Consider the following 20,751-nt stretch of genomic DNA (forward strand, 5'->3'; position numbering starts at 1 on the left):
AATGTATGGAATGATGTTTGTTGCACTCGCTCCGAACTACCACATTGCTCCAGTGTCATGGACATTAATTGTTATTTGCTGCAATAAGATCCAATTGACTTGTTGCGAAAGTCATGAATCTTATTGCGTTGACGTTTCTATCTTGCTATGTAATACAAACATATGGTTAATTTTGATAGTTTTTAAAACTTATGTGTACAAATCATATTTCTTAAAAAGTGAAATATGTTTTTCAAATACTATGGACAAACATATGGTGAAATTTCACCCAAATTTTTATCCAAATAATATTTGTCAAAAATATTTAAAAATTTATTGCCAAACGCTTGCTTAATTTTCCGCCTTATCATTGGACATAATATTGATGTGTTAAAATTAAAAATATTCTTTTATATAATAATATCATATATATATATACATATTTTTAGATATCAAATATTTTATAACTTTGAAAATAAACAATAATTTATTAACACAATTTTTGTGTAAATATAGATTATTATATAAAATTGGGTGATCCAATTTCCACCAAAAAGTAGATGTGTTGATTCTTGTGCTTGGTATCCTACCACTCGTTTTGCACGGCGGAAGTATTTTTAGGGGAGGGGATTATAAGATTATATGGGGTGTTGAAACTTTATATTGGGATAAAGCGATGATTGATGTGAGTATTTGCGATAATTAAAAGTAGAAATTTATTTTTAAAATAGAAAAGAAATAAAAGTAAATGAAATTTAAAAAAATAAAAATTTACGTAGGTATAAATAAAGAATACATCGACAAGGGGGTGTTAGGTTGACTAGGGTTGGGCACTTATATATGAAGACAAAAAGCAAAGCTCACCCCATTAATTCTCTCTCTCCACGCCAGCCAGGTGTTAGCGTTTCGAGGAGGAGAAGACATCAAAGCACTTCTCCTTCAATCAATTCTACAGATTTGTAGCCCTAGATCAATCCTTAGGGCTTTGATTGGGTTCTTTCGGATCGGAGGAAAAGCGAACTGGATCAACGATGTTCTTGGTAGATTGGTTCTATGGAATTCTTGCAACCCTTGGTTTATGGCAAAAGGAGGCTAAGATCTTGTTTTTGGGTCTCGATAATGCCGGAAAGACCACCTTGCTCCATATGTTGAAAGATGAGGTCTCTTGCCGTTTTCTCCCTTTTTTTTTGTTTTAATTTCCCCTATTAGATATGTTGTATCATACAATTTGCGCCGTTGATTTTAATTTACATATCTAGATGTGATTATTTGTATCACAGACGGTGAAGAAATGGAGCTTCATCTGATTTTCTGAATTCTCCAACTTTCACCTGAAATTGAATTTTCCTTGATGTGGCTTTATGGGTCTTATGTGAAAGAGTTACAAGTTTGAAAAGACCTGTTTTTTCTGCTATTGGTTACTTGTAATCTTTGAATCTGAAATTGAGGTTTATTGAATTATGGCAGAGATTGGTTCAACATCAGCCAACACAATACCCAACGTCAGAGGAGCTTAGTATTGGAAAGATCAAGTTCAAAGCATTTGACTTGGGTGGTCATCAGATTGCTCGCCGTGTTTGGAAAGATTATTATGCTAAGGTGTGTTGCTATTTCTTTCTCTTCTTGTCTTAATTTAGATATTTGACTTGCGAACCGTATATTATTTGTTTCTTAGGGTGGTATTTATTGGTTGGGATTCTGTTAAGCAGTGGTGCTCTTTGGTTCCATACTTGCTAAGTTATCATTTTTACTGGATTATGTCATTAGTGTTTGTGTGTTTATGTAGTGATGATGGTTAATATGGTCTGAAAATTGACAAGTTGATTGTGAGTTCATCTTCTTGTCCACTAATGTTGGAGACTGGTTAGACAAATAATGAATTATTTACTGGAGAAAGAATTCTATTAAGTACGTAACAGGTTGTTATTGCTAAATTCATTTATGCGCTTTCTTTGTTTCCAGGGAAATAGTCCTCTACTCCCGCTGCTCTATCTTCATTCCTGATTTCTATTTTCAGGAATTTTGAAATGTTTGTGATGCTTTACCAAGAAGTTCTGGTATCAATATAGATATCTTCAACATGTACTAAGAAGTTTTCCAATTTTCTTGTAAAGAATACTTTAGCTAATATAATTTAAATTCAGGTTATACAGGAACTCAAATTGTTTATTTGATATTCATTTATTATTTCAAGTATAATGCTTAAGGCGACTTTTTTTTAACTTTTTTTCCTAGATAGTAGTTTATTGCCTTCATAATCCCAAATAAACTTCTATCTGTTTATTTGATTCATGGGAGGCATATATTGATATTGGGAGTTCGCTGATAGCACCTTACTTTTTTCCAGGGGGTGTTTCAATAGTACCTCTCCATACACAAAAAATTATCTTGTTGATGCAGAACTTCATTTAGGAAATTCTTTTTGAATCTTTATATGGATAACATAGGTATAATAGATCCCGTGGTTTTTAAGTTTTAGCCACCCAAAGAGCAGATTTTGACTGGCTGCAGCCATTTCATCTGCAAAGTGTAAAGAAGTTCTGGTGTCAAATAAAGACGTGAAAAATTACTCTTCCCGGTTGCTTTCTGTTCTGCTTTCTTATAATTCTTGAGCATCCTTCAAAATGACTAGCTTAAGATCTTTTATCCATGCCGGAACAAAGTTAGCTCTATTTCTTGTTAAATCTCTTATATAAAATTTCACTAATTGTTTCCATTGTTGTTGTTATTGGTACAATTCTCAGAATTGACATTTACTGATTTAAGATGAAAGAGAAATTATGTAATTGAAGAATAGCTTTCTGATAGAGGATTAGTTTTATGTGAGATAGCCAAGTTTATACTAATTCACTTGTCTGGCATCTCTAATAAAGATATTCAACAGAAACAGCAGAGAGGGAATCACAGATGCAATTCCTTTGTTAATGACCCTTATTCATACTTGTTTTCTGAAACTAGATTTTTGTCAGATCTGATCTAAGTTGGTATTAGACTTCTGAAAAATGCATGGCACACATGACTCCATATGAAATAATGTTTGCTAGTCTTAAAGCATTTGCCTGCAAAATCTAGAATTAGAAAATGGAAATTTGATAATGTATCTTCTCTATGAAATACGAAGTGCTATTTGACAATTTTCTGGTGTTGTGCTTATTGTAACATGTTTTTTTTCTGAAGGTGGATGCTGTTGTATACTTGGTGGATTCCTACGACAAAGAAAGGTTTGCCGAGTCTAAGAAAGAACTGGATGCTCTCCTCTCTGACGAGTCCTTGGCCACTGTTCCATTTCTTATATTGGGTAACAAGATAGACATCCCTTATGCTGCCTCAGAAGATGAACTACGTTACCATTTGGGGCTAACAGGCGTCACCACTGGCAAGGGGAAGGTAAACCTGGCAGAGTCCAATGTCCGTCCACTTGAGGTGTTCATGTGCAGCATAGTCCGCAAAATGGGTTATGGGGAAGGCTTCAGGTGGATGTCTCAGTACATCAAGTAATCATGTCTAGGAGAGTGAGATTTGTTATTTTGTTTTTAAGTCTTATTTTTGTACTGGATAAGTTGAAGATGTCTGTTTATCTCTATGGGCTAAATAGTTTCTGTGTTTTCCCCAGGTTTTCAGTGAAACAGTTAAAAACAGTGTTCTATTATATATGTCTAGTCTACATTTTTCTTTTCATTCATAGTTGTTATTTCATGTTTTCCGTTTTTGTTCCTTCAAGTGTTCTAATTTGTTCCTCCCCAATTATTGGATATAAAATTTGATTAGTGTGGGGGTAGTTCGCTACTACATACCATTAGTAATCAAGACGTGATAATCATCTACTAACAACTTGCAGCGAGGCTGCTATGTATATACTACTACCAATGCAGCTTTCTGCCTAAATATACAAAAATTTTAACATAGTTTATTTGTATATATGGGTTGGGAATAAGTGATTAACACTATAATCCTATTCTCATCACAAGATACTTTTATTGTTTTTTTTCCTTCCTCTTCGTTTTAAAGCATTGAAGAGAGAGATGGCCACCCAAACCCCCTTCTTACCACCCTTTCAGAAGGTGATGCAAAAGGATAGAGATTCCAGTACGTGATGTTAGAAAGTAGCCTACATTCGAGAGAGAGAAGGTGATGCAAAAAGTATTGAGATTCTGATATGTGATGTTAGAAAGTAGCCTACATTCGAGAGAGAAAGATTAGTCTGTGATTTGAACTCTCTCCCACCGGCAAGAATTATCTAACCTCTGATGTCTTGCTATAACTCTAAGGAGACAAACTTTGCCTCAATCCAGTTGATTTCTCTTTTTCTCTGTTACTCTAGGAGGCATCCATCCCAAATAAACTACCCACCGAAAGACTTATAAAGAAAATATTTGTGCATCTTCTTCTATTGCGATTATGTTTGCATTCTAGATATGTATAACGCTTTTTTCCTACCACGAATCTTTGTATATTGCTTGTGAAATGTAAGCTTCTTTAGAATCATAGACTGCACATACAAATAGCAAACAGGGGATGTAGCTCAGATGGTAGAGCGCTCGCTTAGCATGCGAGAGGTACGGGGATCGATACCCCGCATCTCCATTTCTTTTGCTAAAACACCCATCTCTGAACTTATAAAAAAGAAAAAAAAAACTATATAAAAGGTTCAAAAAGAAATGATATGATTATAGTGATTGTTTTTATGAAATATAAACTTATGGGTCCATTTTTGTATTTGAAAAATTCCAAATCATGATTTTTGAAGAATTTAGGATTCAACGCTGTCCAAACACCTACTAAATCTTTGTTACATCAATAGGAGAGAATTACAGCATCTTTTATCCATCTTTGTTATTACATCAACTGGAGAGAATTAGAGCAACAAGGAATGGGAGATGGAACCTACACTTGGTGACTTGCACACCTAACACATTTTCCTTCTCTTCAACCTTATGTCTCCACACCTAACATATTTGCCACTATACTGCCTTTCACTTATGAGTTCAGTTCACTTTCATTTTATTCAATCAAATAAGGTCAAAATCCCTTCAATATGTTTCTTTCTCCTTGGGGATTCGTTGATATCGTTGCAGAAAAGCAGATCAATTAGGAAGAGCCCTTCATTGAAGGGACCCTATCTATCTGTCAGCAAGGAGCAAACACCCATAGTTTAAGATGCAGCTAAGGGATTAGCCACATAATGAAGTCGAAAAATGATCAAACAATTGTGCTCTGTCCTGGCGCTTTTTTAATGCAATTTCCGCTCATCAATACTCTCACCTTTTCAACGTCTTCCCATTTTCCTCTATCAGCATATATATTGGATAACAATACATAGTTACTGGAGTTCCAAGGTTCAAGTTTAATAAGTTCCTTAAGTGCGTATTCAGCCAACTCCATTTCACCATGAGTGCCACAAGCACTAACCAATGCACCCCATATAGCAGCATTTGGTTTCATTGTCATAGTTTCCACTAGTTTATGAGCCTCCTTTAGACAGCCACCACGACCTAGAAGATCAACCATGCATCCATAATGCTCAATTGTTGGTTCTATACCATGATTAGCAATCATAGAATCAAACAAATCTCCCCCTCTTTGGACCAAACCTGCATGTGCACAACATGCTAAAGCACCCACATAAGTCGAATTGTTAGGTCTCACACCTTCATCTAACATCTCATCAAACAATTGTACTCCCAAGTCACCCTTCCCGTTAAAAGCACAGTTTGATATAGCAGCATTCCAAGAAACTACATTTTTTCTAGGCATGTCATTGAATATAATAAACGCAGTCTCCAAATCACCAGATTTTCCAAAGAAATCAACCAATGCATTGCCAACGGATACAAGATTGGGATAGAGGCCTTTAGACTTAGCATAAGAATGAATCCACCTTCCCAAATCAAGGTCTCCTAATTGAGCACAAACAGGTAACACAGTAACAACAGTAGCTTCATCAGGCTCAAACCCACCATTCCTCATCTCATGGAAAAGTGCCAGAGCCTCCTTCTCCCTCCCATTTTGCGCTAACAACGAAATCATCAAATTCCAAGAAACAACAGTCCTCTCACCCATTTGCCTAAACAGCCCAAGTCCCATATCCACATTTCCACTTTGAGAATAACCCTTAACCATCAAATTCCAAATAATCACATCTCTGTGAAGCATTTCATCAAACACCTTCTTCGCATCTATCATCCTCCCACATCCAGAGTACAGCTCAACAATCCCAATCCTTATCGACCCAAATCTGCCAAACCCAAGTGCAAGAACATGCTTATGTACTCCTTGTCCCATTTCCAAGTCCTCAAGATTAGCACAAGCCTTGAGTAAAGGGGCGAAAGTGAACTCATCAGGCCAAATGCCACGTCGTTTCATAGTGGAAAAAAAGACGACAGAATTTTGATAAGGGCCACGTAAGGAGTAACCTTTGATCATGGAATTGAAGAGAAAGATGTTGGGATTCTGGAAGTGTTGAAATATGAGGGATGCATAAAGCATTCTGTTAAGGGAACCGCAGATGGAAATAAAGTGGGAGATGAGCTGGTTAGAGTGGTGAAGGTGGTGGCGAAGGATGTGCGCATGGATTTGAGTGAGTTGGGTTCGAGTTTTTTGGCCGTGGAGCAGCCGGAGAATCCTCCGCTCAACCTCTCGGCTCCCTCTGTTCATATGAAGAAGAAGAAGAAGAAGAAGAAGAGCACAGTTAGTGGAGAGTGAATGAGAGTAGGAGTTAATAACTTTGATTTCACAAAACTCACTCAACTTTCATTCTCAACTTAGAAATCACTCAACTATGAATTCTCTGAATAAAAAATCACTCAATTTATTTAATTATTTTTTTCACTAAAAATTTTTGATATGAAATTTTTATTTTTAATCAAATTTTAAGAACCAAATATATATCCATTTAAATCATTTAATGACCCGTCTCATTTAATTCAACTCGCCAAAAATATAAAAAAGAAGAAGAAGAAGAAGAACGCTTGGGAGAAAGGAGACAAGATATAATGATTTGGGAAATTAATAATTAAATAAAAAGTTTAATATTATATTTTTGGCGGGTCGAATTAAATGGGGCACGTCATTAAATGGATATATATTTAGTTCTTAAAATTTTGGTTAAAAATAAAAATTTCATATCAGAAAATTTTAGTGAAAAAAATAATTAAATAGGTTGAGTGACTTTCTATGCAAAGAAGTTGTAATTGAGTGACTTTTGAATTGAGAATGAAAGTTGAGTGACTTTCTGTGAAAATAGTTGATAGTTGAGTGACCATCAAAGTTATTAACTCTGAGAGTAGGATTTAACCTTGACGGGAAATACTCTTGTTTGGCTGGTTCATATTTTACAAATAACAATCAAATTATTTGTATCAAATTTTTAAATTTATAAACCAAATTAAATTAATGAAATTCGGGTTCTTTATGGGGTTTTGGGAAATTTTTTTCCAGTTTTCTTGATTAAAGTATTTATAAAATATATAATTAACTTGTTTTTAAGGTATTTCTTAAAAAAATAAACAAAATATGAGATTAGTGATAATACTAAAATATTCAACAAAAAATAATAATGAAATCGCATAAATTGCAAATTAAAATGTCACAATGAAAATGATCACAATTTATAAAAATACAAAATCATGTTAAAATAAGTCTAATAAGTATTAATTACATGATTAAAATTAGGTTATGTATTTTAAATGTATAAATCAATATAAAATTAAAGAACAAATATTCAACATTATTATCATTCTTAGTGTTGAACTAAAATTTTTTGTTAACACTAGTATTGATTTGATTTTTATTAGAGTTACTAATATCTATGGGCTATAACTTTTATTGGACTATTCCAAATTCCAAGTATCAAAAAGTTCAAATGTTAAAAGAATTATGAACAAATATAAGAAATATTTTTAGAAATAATATCAAAGTAAATATTTTTAGGTATAAAATAATTTTAAAAATTATATATACAATATCGGATTGATTTGGTCTAGTGTTGACTTTTCTTTAAAGTAAAATTAAACTAATCCAAGTATAGTCGACTATTTTTTTAATACCAAATCAAGTCAAATCAAATTATTAGTCAAATATTTTTCTCATTTAACTCGATTAACGGTTTGATTAAATTTTTTATTTGATTTTGTATACCGATGTAATGAAACTGTACCATTGTGGAATGGATTGAAAACCACAATTGATATTGAAAGCCACAAATATCCCCTTCTTTTTTTTTCTTTTTTTTTTAAGTTTAAATTTGGACTCTGGGTCTATTTTATTTAATAAAAAATGGGCTCCTAAATGAATCCGCACATAAATATACCAAAAAGACTTGATCGGCCCAAAAGTGGTCAGACTAGGTGAATATAAAAGAACCCTAAATGATGGGGTTTTATAATTCTGTGCTCTCCGCCTCTTCTTCTCCTTGTTCTCATCGCCTCTGTGGAGATGTTCTCTTTTGTGCTCCCCAATTGTGGCTTCTTTCTCCTTCGATTTTGGGTGATCAACATTTTCTATCCGATGTTGTTGTTGTTGATGATATCATCTTTCAAAGGTTCATTTTTTAGCCATCTTGCTTCTTTATTTTTTCATTTCTAAATTGACTCTGCTTTCTTGTTTGAAGGTGTACTAAAAATTATTAAGTATTGAGAAAAAACTTATGGAGATGGAATAAACTTGATGTTGAGATTTATATGTAAAATCCAACTAATTCAGGATTGAGGTATTATTGCAGTTATTGAATTCTTAATTCTATATTACTACAATACTGCATTTTCTTAGAAAGGAAAAAGAAACGGTAAAATGCACTAGGCATATCTTATCTGCATCAATTTCAGGATGCAAATAGGGTAGAAAATCCTAAAATTGCCACTCGCATTACGGGTGAAAGATAATTTAAACTCCCTTGTTTTTATCTGCCCTCAAATTTGAAACCTTTGATTTATGAGGTAGTTGCAATTCTTTGGATAGCTACAAAAGTTCAACTATTGATGGTAATAAATACTGATACTTAGTTTCATCCTCTTTTTTTCTCTTATTTAAGATTATGATGATAATTGTTCTATTTATGAGGCAGTTTCATATGATCTAACTCTTCGATAGATATCATCACAATCTTAAAATAAGAGGGGGGGGGGGGGGGGGGGAAACTAAAGATCAATATTATCACCATTAGTGGTTAAACTTCTGTAGCTATCCAAAGAGTTGCAACTGCCTCCTGAGATAGAATGTTCCAAACTTGAGGTCAAACTAGAGCAAGGGAGACTAAATTCTCTTTCACACGTAAAGTTGCTGGCAGTTTTAGGATTTTCTACCCTATTTGCACCCTGAAATTGATGCTAATGAGATCAACCTGGTACATCATACTATATTTTTCCTTTCTAAGAAAAAGCAAAGCAGTAATAAAACAGAAATAGAAATTCAAACAGCCGCAATAACGCCTCAATCTTAAATTAGTTGGTTTTGCATATAAATTCTCAATATCAATTTTATTCCATCTTCACCAATATTTTTCTAATGAGACAAACTAGAGATATTGGTGGTTTTCAATATCGATTATGGTTTTCGCCTTTTTTGTCCACTCCACAATCATGAAACTCTATCAACCACATAGATATTGGATAATCAAGTTCACCAAAAACTTAAGAAAATGAAAAGAAATCACTTGATACTTTTCCTCATTGAAGATATTGAACTTAGGGTATGTTTGGTATGGTTATGAAAAATGTTGTTCAATTTTCCCATGTTTGGTTGGCTTATATGTTTGGAAAATATTTTCCAATCAACTCATTTTCCTCAAGAAAATGACTTTCCTTACAAAAATTAAGGAAAACATTTTTCAAAACTCTATTTCATCCTCTAATATTTTTTTGCTTACCCTGCTCATACCCTGTACCCGACCCTCTCCATTCAAAAAAAAAATTAAAATTAAAATTTTTCTTATTCTTTTAATTTCAAATATTTTTTTTATCCCTACCACCAAACCACAACCACCACAAAAAAAAAAAGTTGCTTTTTAAAATATTTCAAAATTATTTTTTTAAAAAAAAATTTACGCCACTCCCCCACTCACCCGCCACCCTGTCAATTTTTTAAAAATAAAAATAAAAATTGAGAAATATTTCAAATTTGATTTTTTTTTTTCATTTTTTACATCCCCTACCCCCTGCCACCCCACCCAGGCCATCCCCATCAATTTTGTTTTAAAAAAAAATAATTTATTTTTAAAATATATTTCTAATGTAAAGTTTTTCATTTTTGCACCACCCCTACCTCCAACCCCCCTTCCCCGGCGCCACCTCCCACTCAAGCAACCCCATCAATTTTATTTTTTAAAAAAAAAGAAATTGTTTTTGACAAATATTTCAAATTTTTTTAAAAAATTTTGGTCGAATTTTGGAACAGTCATCAAGGTCTTGTCCTAGTTTGGGTGTCGAGGTCGGATCCTAGATCAATTATCCTAAAGAGTATTTTTTAATCTCAAGCAAAAAAAAAAGATATTTTCTGGAAAAAAAAAATCATTCACCAACCAAACACACCCTTAATCACCATGATTTTTATCCAGTAATTGACCGTCACTCACCCTTTGGGTTCCTGTAAATTTTCCTAATATCACATTTAACTTTTGTTCAAACCAAAACAATACAAATAACTTGCGAACTTTTCATTTCAAAAGGCTTTGTTGTCTGAAAATCTGAACATCAGAGTAAAAAGGTGTATTTTCAAAATGCAAGCAACTTCAAAAACGCCATAGTAAGAATTGTTTATCCTCTCTCAGTTCCTTTAGGTATACGCATCACCAGGCAATGAAAAGTTCCTTGCACTATATATTTATTTTACATAATATCAAAGGGAAATGAAAAGAAGAAGAAAACGTCAACTACCCATCAAATCACTAGTTTGTAGAAATTTTCATACCGTAACCGTATTCTCCAAACTAGCAATGATGCAGAAAGATTTGGACACTTCAATCAGCAATGAACAATTGGAGAGGATATACTCCAAACCGTGGTTGCAATCAGTTCAGTGAGAAAATTCTGGAGACTAGCTTATCAAACATGAGATTGACGAAACTCAACTGCCTGGCTACTATGGTACCGAAATGGAATTTCTATCTCATATTTTAGACCTTTTCAAAGTAAACTACCAGCCTCTGGCAGATTACTCCAGACTAAACCATCTTCCCAATAGATTCATGGCCAAAGGCAATCACTTTTTTGAAGTTTTGAAACCTCCAAATCCCATCATAGCTGCAACATCAGGGTCTATTTCAGGTTCCTCTTCTGAGACCTTCTCTTTCTGGATATCAATACAGATCATCAAAGTAACCATCAACAAAACTTTGTTAGAGAAAGCACTGCCATAGAAAGGGAGAGTGGGGAAGTGATAAAGAAATAAGTATATGACCAAAATCTGACTCATGATATCAGTACCATAATCTCTAAGTCTAATATCCAAAAGTAAGTTTCACAGAACTACAAACCTTCTTCTCTTTCTTCTTTTCTCGACGTAAACGTTTCCTTTCTTCCTCTTCCTGCTGCTGTTTCAACATTCGCTCATCAAAATCTACAAACAAAATGAAAGATGGTCATAGCAGTTCAATATGTACATCCTAGTCCTTATACCTAAGAAAGCAGCTGTGGAATTATTTTTTAATCAGTGACAAACTGAATGTGATACAGAGGAAAAAGGAAAACCACATCAATCTTTGCTATCACTACATATAAGGTACATACTCAACCTATAAAAGCATTAACCATTCACTAAGCTGAGGCCGATTATCAATTCATCTTTTTTTCTAGTTAGATTTCTACCTTGCACAGTAAAGCTTCCTGGATCTTTGCGCTTCTTGAGTGATTCAAATCGTTGTTGGACCTGAGAATCAAGAAAAAATAAAAATTGGAGCCAGATATGTTTATCATCTAGAGTCTAAAACATTAAGCAAGGATATTCTGAATCATTCATTGTGCCTATTTATAGCACAACCAATATGAAACTTTTTGCTGAAATAAGTAATAATTGTTAGGTCTTTCTTTTGAATTAATACTTCAGAAATTAGTTGGATTCACCTAAGAAATGGATATCTCATGTATAAAATTAACTTACCACACAAGACAATCAAGTCCTTCAGTGATATTGACATTTTCCAAACAAATTTCAACTTCAGTCAAATCCTTCATACTTTCCAACACGCTCTATTAGGGGTTTAACTTACTGATATTACTGAAAAAATATTTTTTACACAATCAACGTAATTTAACCAGTTGTAACAAGTCCTTTACCCTATTTCCTTGTTACCATATTCAGGATTGCTATAAATAGTTACATGATGTTGTAGGTCAACTTCTCCTAGTGATAAAGAAGTTAAACTCTTTAAGAATGAACACAGGATTATCTATAGGTACTTCAGAATGGAGGGAAGGGAGAAACCCATAAAAAGAAAGAATTAAGCCTGCAACAAAGATCATTAATTTGTGCCAGAGAACCCATTCACTGGCCCAAATTATTTATGTATCGAAAAGCATAATATAACCATGTTATGCGCGAAGACAAAAGTAACTCCAGAATACAATGCAGACTCTCAAATCTATTGCCTTCTCAAAAAAAAAAAAATGCAGACTCAAAACTTTTCCAAAGGCATGGACAATTTATTCTTTCAAGGGACCATCTCATCCTTACGTTCCCTAAGCAAATCTACAAACTTGAAAACATGTATCCCATCAAGAGAGATAGAGTTTCACTAGAAAAACAAAATTCTAAAATCTGGTACTCAGGATCTTAACAACAAATTGACAGGACATCAGTCACTTTTGAAGAAAGAATATACCTAGAAATCCTACTCCAATACCCTTTTTTTATTTCTCAATATCCTAATGTTAGTCCAGATATTTCCTTCAGTTTTATAGCGGTGAGGAATCAACATTTTAAAAGACAAAGTTGACACTCACCCCGAACTCGCCTTTGGGTGAGGCAGCACTAAAATGCCCTGAGACAACCATGTGAGCTTTAAATCTCATGAGGCTAATGCTCAATACATGGGGCGTCAGTCCCATGCACGCTTTATCCCTTGGGATATTTATAATGTATGCCCATTTATACCCTGGATTATCACCCTGATGCCCATGTCATTTTATTTACAAATTTTCTCTTTTTTTCTACAATTTGGAAAGATGGTACTTTACAATTAAGAATTTGGTAACTGTACTGTTATTATTGTGCACAAATATTATAATACCAAGGTAGTTAAACCAGTTTCTGAGAAAAGTTTATTTTGGGTTCTACACACTTTTAAATTACTTTCATATTCTTTCGCAATTTATCTATTTTTAATTGAACATTTGTTCTTAAGAACTGAAACTATGCAAAACTATTCCTAGTGAATGATGTTGTTACTTATCAATACAGAATAGAAACAATACTTCCTTGCCAAAACATTATATTCAGCCCACCTGCTCTAGAGAGGATCTCTCCACCCGCATAGACATACCCAAAGCTCGTTGATCTGGGAAAAAAAAACATGCATCAATCAAGTATAAAACAATTGAAGCAGTTTTGAGCAAGAAAAAAGGCCAACAGGGGTGAAGTACAGCAACAAGTGAGAAGGTTATAGGTATCAATATGACATACGCTTCTTCCCGTTGATATGGTCTAAGTAGTTTGCAGAATCCTTCACTACACATTCACATACTGGGCAATAGTATCCAGCCTGAATGGAAACAAATTATTTCATTTATATCTAACAAGAAATAATATTGTACCTTAACAAAGAAACAGAAAATATTAGTGATCACTAAGCAAGAGTAAGGTGGTTTAAGTACGATATGCACAACAAGTTGTAACACAAGTGTTTTCTTTTTATCAAGAACAAAGTTTCTTATCTATGAGAGCATATATTGCAAAACCTCTAGGGTCCAAATATGCCCCGACTACATCTGATTGACAACAAATGATCCTTTAATCCAATATCTGGACCATGTCCTTGCTTCTTGACAACAAGAAGTTGAAATATAATAAATACAGAAGAAAGAAAATTGCATCGGTGCAATTAGGAATTAACATGTAAATAAGAACAGTGGAAAATACCTGCTGACTTAATGGTGCAATTGGAGTAACCACCTGCCAGAAATGAATAACACACAAATGAGAAATTGATGGATACATTGAAAATACATAAGAAGCACGTGCTGACATTGAATTATTTCAACAAGTTGAATTCAGGAACTACAAGAAAAAGATATTTGCAAGCAATAACATTCAAGACACCAGGGGAAAAGAAGGAGCAACAGAGAGGAGACCCAAAGCATGAAAATATATCCTTTTTTGCTCTTCCAATTTGGAGAACAGGGATGGGTTTCGTAAAGATTGATTTGGGGTGGATCTTGTACATATTTAGCCTAATGTTTAGGGTTCTTGGAGATAATCATGTACGGAGTTATGACACATTTGTTTTCTGTTAATTCTATTAGAATTTGACCTAGCGAAAGAGGAACTATAAAGGCAACCCAAACTAAAGAAATTATGTAAAAACATATCCCTTAGAAGGAAAACTAATCCCCATATGTCATATTATCAACAGACAAAATTCTAAATTGTGTCAATCACAACAGATATCCAAGTCCATATAACTCAGCTTCACTAAAAAGGATGCAAATGAAGGTATATACAAGACTTGATTAAGAGCCTTTTTTAATTGCCTTATTTTAAGTGTTTTTAAGCCAAAAAGAGCTTTTAAACACTTTTGAAGTGTTAGGGTAAATTTAACTAAAATGCTTATAAGCACTTTAGTTTTAAGTTAAAATGGTAAAAAATAAGTCAAAAGCCATAAGTTAGAATTTCTAACTTAATGGCTTCCAACTTATGGCTTTTGGCTTATAAGTCAAAAGCCAAAAGCCAATCCAAATAGGTTCTAAGACCTAAAAGGCCGTGAGTGTCCATCTACAAAAGTTTCTAGAATGTTCAATATGTATGGTCCGCATGTTGAGATTATTTTGAGTGCCACTTCCGAAGAGGTATCCATAGGGGGACAAGTATATTTTAGTTCCATAGATTAAGGCTTTCATGCATTCATATACTTCCGAAGGGGTGGTGACTTATCACCTACATAAAGTATAACCCCTTCTGGAACATAAAATCCTGTAGACATGCTTTACGAGAGGCAATCCACCCAACACATGCTACTTTACGAGGATCTCTAGTTTCTCATAAAATTGGCCAAGGCCAAGTGACCCAAATCATGTTCCTGTCATCAGTTTTGGACTACATTCTATAACATGTCTTCACTGTGAATATTTCAGTTCTATATGCAGTCCAAATATACTCCACCAGATTATTTGTCTTCTTCCTGGTTCCCAATCATCAACATTAAGGAGTCAATCGATTCCCCAGCATTGACAGTCCTTGTTATTTCCTAACCATTATTCCTCCTACAATGAGCACTGGTATTGTCAAGATAAAGGAGAAAGTCATAGATCTCGAGAATTCCTCCTCCAGAGTAGTATGCCATATTTAAACATCTAGCAACCCTATTGTCTTCATCTCATTCCCCACCTAAAAGTTTACATGTTACTGAAACTCGTCCTACAATCCTCTAATATATTTCCAAGACACACACAAGAGGAGAAGAGTACATTTATTATTATACAATAGCAGTCTTGTATGCAATATTTGCAATTCATAACCTTTCTCCAAGACAGTGGGACTAGACATTACAGCTTATAGTCCACTACAAACATGAAAGAGCTAAGGTTTGGCTGATGGTTTGCAAATAATAAAAACTTCTTCATCACACTAGAGGCTACAGAATTCAAATGAAATTTAAATGACAAAAAGCACCACAAAATCTCAAAGTTTGAACAGAAAGTCACAGTCAATGCAAATAAAAGAGCTGAGAACTCATATAAACTTCTGTTAATGTCATAGATGTTCCTCTCTCACACACACAATTTAGAAAAAGGAAAAAAAAAAGAGTCAACTTGAACTGATAGTTGAAAACAACATATTACAACAAAGAATAATGACGACACTATGAAAGAAAAGAAATTGTGGCAAACCTGAGTCTTTCCCAACCGAGACTCGAGGTCCACTTGATAATCTCTTGGTTTCAAGGGCTTCCTCTGCACTGGAGGTCCTTTTGCTGCACAAAAAATGATGATATTTTCAATGATGTAAAACTCTGGGTTTCAACTTTCAGCTCTATGGATACAACACTAAGCAAAGCACCAATCAATCCATCACCAATTCCACCTACATCCTACACTAGTCAGCGTCAGCTATACCAATCACATATCATATACTAACTACACCTCCATCCATACTAGTTGGGACATGGGATCAACTATATCAATCTTCCATATTCATCCTACACTGTTCTGGCACATTCCATTACTCCAGTAAAGAATATCACGTGTATCTGTAACATACAGGTCTCTGGCCAAACTAAAAAAAGACGACTAAACAAAATCAATCAAGTTAAACAATCCAAGAAAAAGACACTCCAAATGACAACTAAACAAAATCAATCAAGTTAAACAATCCAAGAAAAAGATACTCCAAATGTGCATGTTAATAATTATGATAGTCTTACACTTCGATTTCCGACCATCCGCCTCCTGCACCAAATTGCAAATCAACCATGTCAATTAACAAGTAAATAACTAAAACATTTAGGAAAAAATGGAAGATAATTTATGATTGAAACACCTGTTCATCGCGTTCACGAGCACGCTGCAAAATCTCTTCTCTGTCGAACTTTTTTCGAGAAGTATTATCAACTCCAACAACCTGCATTCCGCCATTAAAGATACCAAGCAGTTGTATTAATAAAATTAGACCAGTAAACAAAAACAAAAACAAAAAGTGAAAGAGGGATAAAGAGAAGAACTGAGGTACATGATTGCTGGACTGATCCATTGCTTCGGAAATTGGACCAGTTGCTGGTACCGCTAGTTGAGAAAAACTTGTGGAATCGACAGGGAATTGCAAGCCCCGGTCCCGGAGAATGAATATCAAATTGTAAAAACCCTAGGTCCGATTGTTCAACAAAGGAGACGAATCAATTTTCAGGAAGGAAACGGGAAGAGAGTTTTCGTTCGGTTTCAAATAAGAAAGCTCAGAAGAGGATAAGCCGACGGGTGTTTGGTCTAGTGGTATGATTCTCGCTTCGGGTGCGAGAGGTCGTGAGTTCGATTCTCGCAACACCCCTCTGCTCTTTTGTCATTGTTCAATTATTTCATCACAACTTAAATTTGTGTGCTCGTCTTCTACGGCAATTGTAACTTGTAAGAAGTCCATGTCGATAAATGTTTCTTAGCATTGACCAATCACAATTATTTTTTAATGTGAATTTAATAATGTTTTTTAAAATTTATATCTATGTTTTTTAAAATTTATATCTTAACTTGAAATGATAATTATGATTATTGTATTTTACATAAAAATGTAATTTACCCCATAGTTATAATTTCTTATATGAACCTACCATCTTTAGAACACAATTTGAGCGTTATATTCATTTTTATCTAAGTACTGATTATTAGTACGGTAGAAGTTGTTTATTATTTTTGTGACGATTCATGATCTAAACAGGTCACACATATATCTTGGTACATGCTCCTCGATGTTGAGCACTCTTTGAAGAGTGGTGAATTTTGTGATATTTTTGATTGACAATCATGTTTTTTAAGAAGTTGTTCAATTATTAGCGAGTTGAATTGTATATGTAATGTGGTGGGCTGATTTAGATTGATCCCAAATCGAATGTCGATTAATTACTTCTATTTTAATAGAATATTCAATTTGAAGATAAAATTTCAAATCACAAATTTAAGTGAAATCCATGTTGTTTTCCTTGAAAAAAAAACAAGATCATTTACTTGTCTACTTTACTGAAATTGGATATTCATTTTTACTTGTTCAAAAAATTAGAAGATAAATTTCTAATCTGTCCTTATTATTTAGAGGAATTTACGCATATAGTCACTCAAAAATAGACTAATTACGCTTCATAGTTATAGTTTGCTAATTACGATTCCTAGTTACATGTTATAGGGAGGAGAGTGATGAGCGATATTGGGAAAAGGAGGAGAGTGGCGAGCGATATTGGGAAAGGCAGAGAGTGGGAGAGAGGTGAATTGTATATTATACATATGTATTTGTATATCTGGCGAGCGAGATTGAGAGAGGGAGGAGAGAGGAGAGATGCGAGAGAGATTGGGAGAGAGGCGAGCGAGATTGGGAGAGGGAGGAGAGAGGCGAGCAAGAGAGAGCAATAATTTATATAATTCGCATCTCGTTTGTATAATTCACGTGTTTTTGTATAATTGAGTAATATAAAGTCTGGAATTATACAAATATGATAAAACTCGAAATAAATAATTGATACAAACATAAGCATATGAACTTTAAACAATTATACAAAATATACTATACAAATTACATCATATAAATTATAGGTGTCACGCCTCGAGCCTACACCCTGGACGTGGCCGGCACTCGAAGACCATTGCTTGCCCCCAAGCGAACCCTTGGCCTGGCTTTCTTAACTCAGCGGAAACCTAACTCAACAGAATAACTTCATGCAATGAAAGGTCATACAACAACCCAACTGATAAAATCTGGCTAAAAAAGCAACTCGAGTCTCGAAATAGAATATTTACATAAATACACAGATGAGAGACTCAAAACTAACTGACTGACTGACTGACTGTCTATGAAGCCTCTATAATACAGAGATAGATGTTGGGACAGACCCCGCAACATCCTAATAAAACAAAACTAAAAGAACAAAACAATCGAGTCATCCGGAAAGCAAGGAGGCTCACCACTGACTCTAGAGTGCTCAATTGGATCAATAGCGTGCTGGAGGCTGATCCTGGGTACCTGCGTCTGCATCATAAAAAGATGCAGGCCAACTGGCATCAGTTCATGGAATGTACGGGTATGCGAGCTGGACAGCTAAACAACAACTTAAGCTTGAAAGGGATACAAAAGAGAACTTACCTCGGCTCTGTTCAACTCATGAATAGTTGAACCCAATATAAAGCAATGAGACACATGCAATATATATAAAGCTTGCAAAACTATTTAAAACATGACGTCAAAATCATATATATAATATCATGAAAATACCATGCTTCCTCTCAAAGTCTACTCGTGCAATGCATGATTGAGGTCCCATACCCCCATCCATACTAAGCAGAACCCCTCGAGGAACCATGTAATTTCTACTGTAGGAGTTTCTCTAACCGATAGCCATTACTACATGCTTAAGTAGTGATACAACATTTTACCTCACGTTACCCGAGGACCATCATATACATTGCCGTGATATATGACCTTACTTTAACTTTAACTTAGTGGATCCACTAGCTTAACTTTACATGATCACCTAAAAAGTATGACCTGTCAAATGCCATGTTTGGCTACATGGTTCATATGGAGAGTTGAGTTAATATGAACTTGTGTCTCCAATTCGGTGCTTAAGACTACTCCTAAAAATACTTTAGTTCATTAGTGTTTTAAACACATCTTGCTTTAGTTGATATAATTACTCAAAACTTAGCCCAAAGGCTCTTGAAAACCCTTTCTAAAAAGAACATCTCAAAACCATAATTTAATATGACCATTGATGACTCGGGATATTTATACTGCTTAAACATTGATGGTATATCTAGAGACCATACTGTTTAAACATTGATGACATACCCTAATAACTTTTGAGAAATGAACTCAACTTTAAACTCTTGACTTAACTTGAAACTCGATACTTTTTACTTGACTTGAAACTTGAGACTCTTTACTTAGCTTGAAACTCTATACTCTTCGCTTGACTTGAAACTTGAACCTTAAAACGAAGTTGAAACGTTCAATAAAGACTCTTGAACAACTTTGAAAACTTGCCTTGACTTACTTCTTAACTTCTAGACTTGACTTCTAACTTCACTTGACTTTGATCCGAACTCGCCTTGAATTGGATTACGGATTCAAGGTATATGATCGCACGTTTATGGATGAGTTCTTGACGTTTAAACGTACCTTGGAGTGTTGGAAACAACTAGGAAACATAGGTACAATACCAATGAACATNCTCAACTTTAAACTCTTGACTTAACTTGAAACTCGATACTTTTTACTTGACTTGAAACTTGAGACTCTTTACTTAGCTTGAAACTCTATACTCTTCGCTTGACTTGAAACTTGAACCTTAAAACGAAGTTGAAACGTTCAATAAAGACTCTTGAACAACTTTGAAAACTTGCCTTCACTTACTTCTTAACTTTTAGACTTGACTTCTAACTTCACTTGACTTTGATCCGAACTCGCCTTGAATTGGATTACGGATTCAAGGTATATGATCACACGTTTATGGATGAGTTCTTGACGTTTAAACGTACCTTGGAATGTTGGAAACAACTAGGAAACATAGGTACAATACCAATGAACATAAATGGAAAAATATGAAAAAAAAAAAAAGGGAAACTTGGCGTCCTTGGCGCTCTGCAAGGCGCGGAACACCAGCCCTCGAAGCTCAGAAGGGGCCTGCTGGCGCTCTGCTAGGCGCGCCACCCCAAAGGCTGGACTTCAGAGTCCCTTTTGAGGCGCACTGGCAGGCGCGACGCGCCAACCCCTTTCCCAGAAAAATTTGACTTTTCTCCCTCTTTTTCCCAACTCTAAACCACCCTAACTTCAAAGGTTACAACCCCAAAGACTAAGGATCATAAAATCCCTCAACATATAAGAGATTCAACTCAAAACAACACAACCAAATCATGTCCCAATCAACAAGAACTT

General features: G+C 34.6%; 3 protein-coding genes and 3 non-coding genes across 6 annotated transcripts; 4 read left to right on the plus strand and 2 right to left on the minus strand.

Moving 5' to 3' along the window:
• The first annotated feature begins 825 nt into the window (after positions 1–825).
• On the plus strand, positions 826–3,657 carry LOC125851361 (GTP-binding protein SAR1A). The gene is made up of 3 exons (XM_049531150.1): positions 826–1,139; positions 1,447–1,578; positions 3,157–3,657. Exons 1-3 carry the CDS (start codon positions 1,011–1,013, stop codon positions 3,475–3,477), a joined length of 582 nt encoding a protein of 193 aa, XP_049387107.1. The 5' UTR covers positions 826–1,010; the 3' UTR covers positions 3,478–3,657.
• Positions 2,237–2,358, plus strand: LOC125854052 (small nucleolar RNA snoR83). The gene has a single exon (XR_007445345.1). It is a non-coding gene; the product is annotated as a small nucleolar RNA snoR83 (small nucleolar RNA).
• Positions 3,658–4,490: 833 nt separating the features above from the next.
• On the plus strand, positions 4,491–4,563 carry TRNAA-AGC (transfer RNA alanine (anticodon AGC)). Its single transcript has one exon. It is a non-coding gene; the product is annotated as a tRNA-Ala (tRNA).
• A 506-nt stretch (positions 4,564–5,069) lies between these two features.
• Positions 5,070–6,673, minus strand: LOC125851231 (pentatricopeptide repeat-containing protein At1g09190). The gene has a single exon (XM_049531005.1). The coding sequence runs from the start codon at positions 6,631–6,633 to the stop codon at positions 5,179–5,181; it is 1,455 nt and encodes a 484-aa protein (XP_049386962.1). The 5' UTR covers positions 6,634–6,673; the 3' UTR covers positions 5,070–5,178.
• A 4,153-nt stretch (positions 6,674–10,826) lies between these two features.
• On the minus strand, positions 10,827–17,171 carry LOC125851356 (uncharacterized). The gene is made up of 10 exons (XM_049531136.1): positions 16,852–17,171; positions 16,663–16,743; positions 16,547–16,571; positions 16,014–16,096; positions 14,047–14,079; positions 13,591–13,669; positions 13,413–13,465; positions 11,778–11,838; positions 11,447–11,529; positions 10,827–11,262 (listed from the first exon to the last, which is right to left on the minus strand). Exons 1-10 carry the CDS (start codon positions 16,870–16,872, stop codon positions 11,173–11,175), a joined length of 609 nt encoding a protein of 202 aa, XP_049387093.1. The 5' UTR covers positions 16,873–17,171; the 3' UTR covers positions 10,827–11,172.
• TRNAP-CGG (transfer RNA proline (anticodon CGG)) lies at positions 17,092–17,163 on the plus strand. Its single transcript has one exon. It is a non-coding gene; the product is annotated as a tRNA-Pro (tRNA).
• Positions 17,172–20,751: the final 3,580 nt, after the last annotated feature.

This window comes from Solanum stenotomum, chromosome 1, assembly GCF_019186545.1.
Source record: "Solanum stenotomum isolate F172 chromosome 1, ASM1918654v1, whole genome shotgun sequence".
NCBI classification, from domain to species: Eukaryota; Viridiplantae; Streptophyta; class Magnoliopsida; order Solanales; family Solanaceae; genus Solanum; species Solanum stenotomum.

Excerpts from the sequence above, each read along its gene's own strand:
- LOC125851361 (XM_049531150.1), top strand. The coding sequence starts at position 1,011 with ATGTTCTTGGTAGATTGGTTCTATGGAATTCTTGCAACCCTTGGTTTA. Across the intron at positions 1,140-1,446 it reads TCCATATGTTGAAAGATGAG|AGATTGGTTCAACATCAGCC; the intron begins GTCTCTTGCCGT and ends GAATTATGGCAG. Across the intron at positions 1,579-3,156 it reads GGAAAGATTATTATGCTAAG|GTGGATGCTGTTGTATACTT; the intron begins GTGTGTTGCTAT and ends TTTTTTCTGAAG.
- LOC125851231 (XM_049531005.1), bottom strand. The coding sequence starts at position 6,633 with ATGAACAGAGGGAGCCGAGAGGTTGAGCGGAGGATTCTCCGGCTGCTC.
- LOC125851356 (XM_049531136.1), bottom strand. The coding sequence starts at position 16,872 with ATGGATCAGTCCAGCAATCAT. Across the intron at positions 16,572-16,662 it reads CTCGTGAACGCGATGAACAG|GAGGCGGATGGTCGGAAATC; the intron begins GTGTTTCAATCA and ends AATTTGGTGCAG. Across the intron at positions 11,839-13,412 it reads AGAGATCCTCTCTAGAGCAG|GTCCAACAACGATTTGAATC; the intron begins GTGGGCTGAATA and ends CTTGATTCTCAG.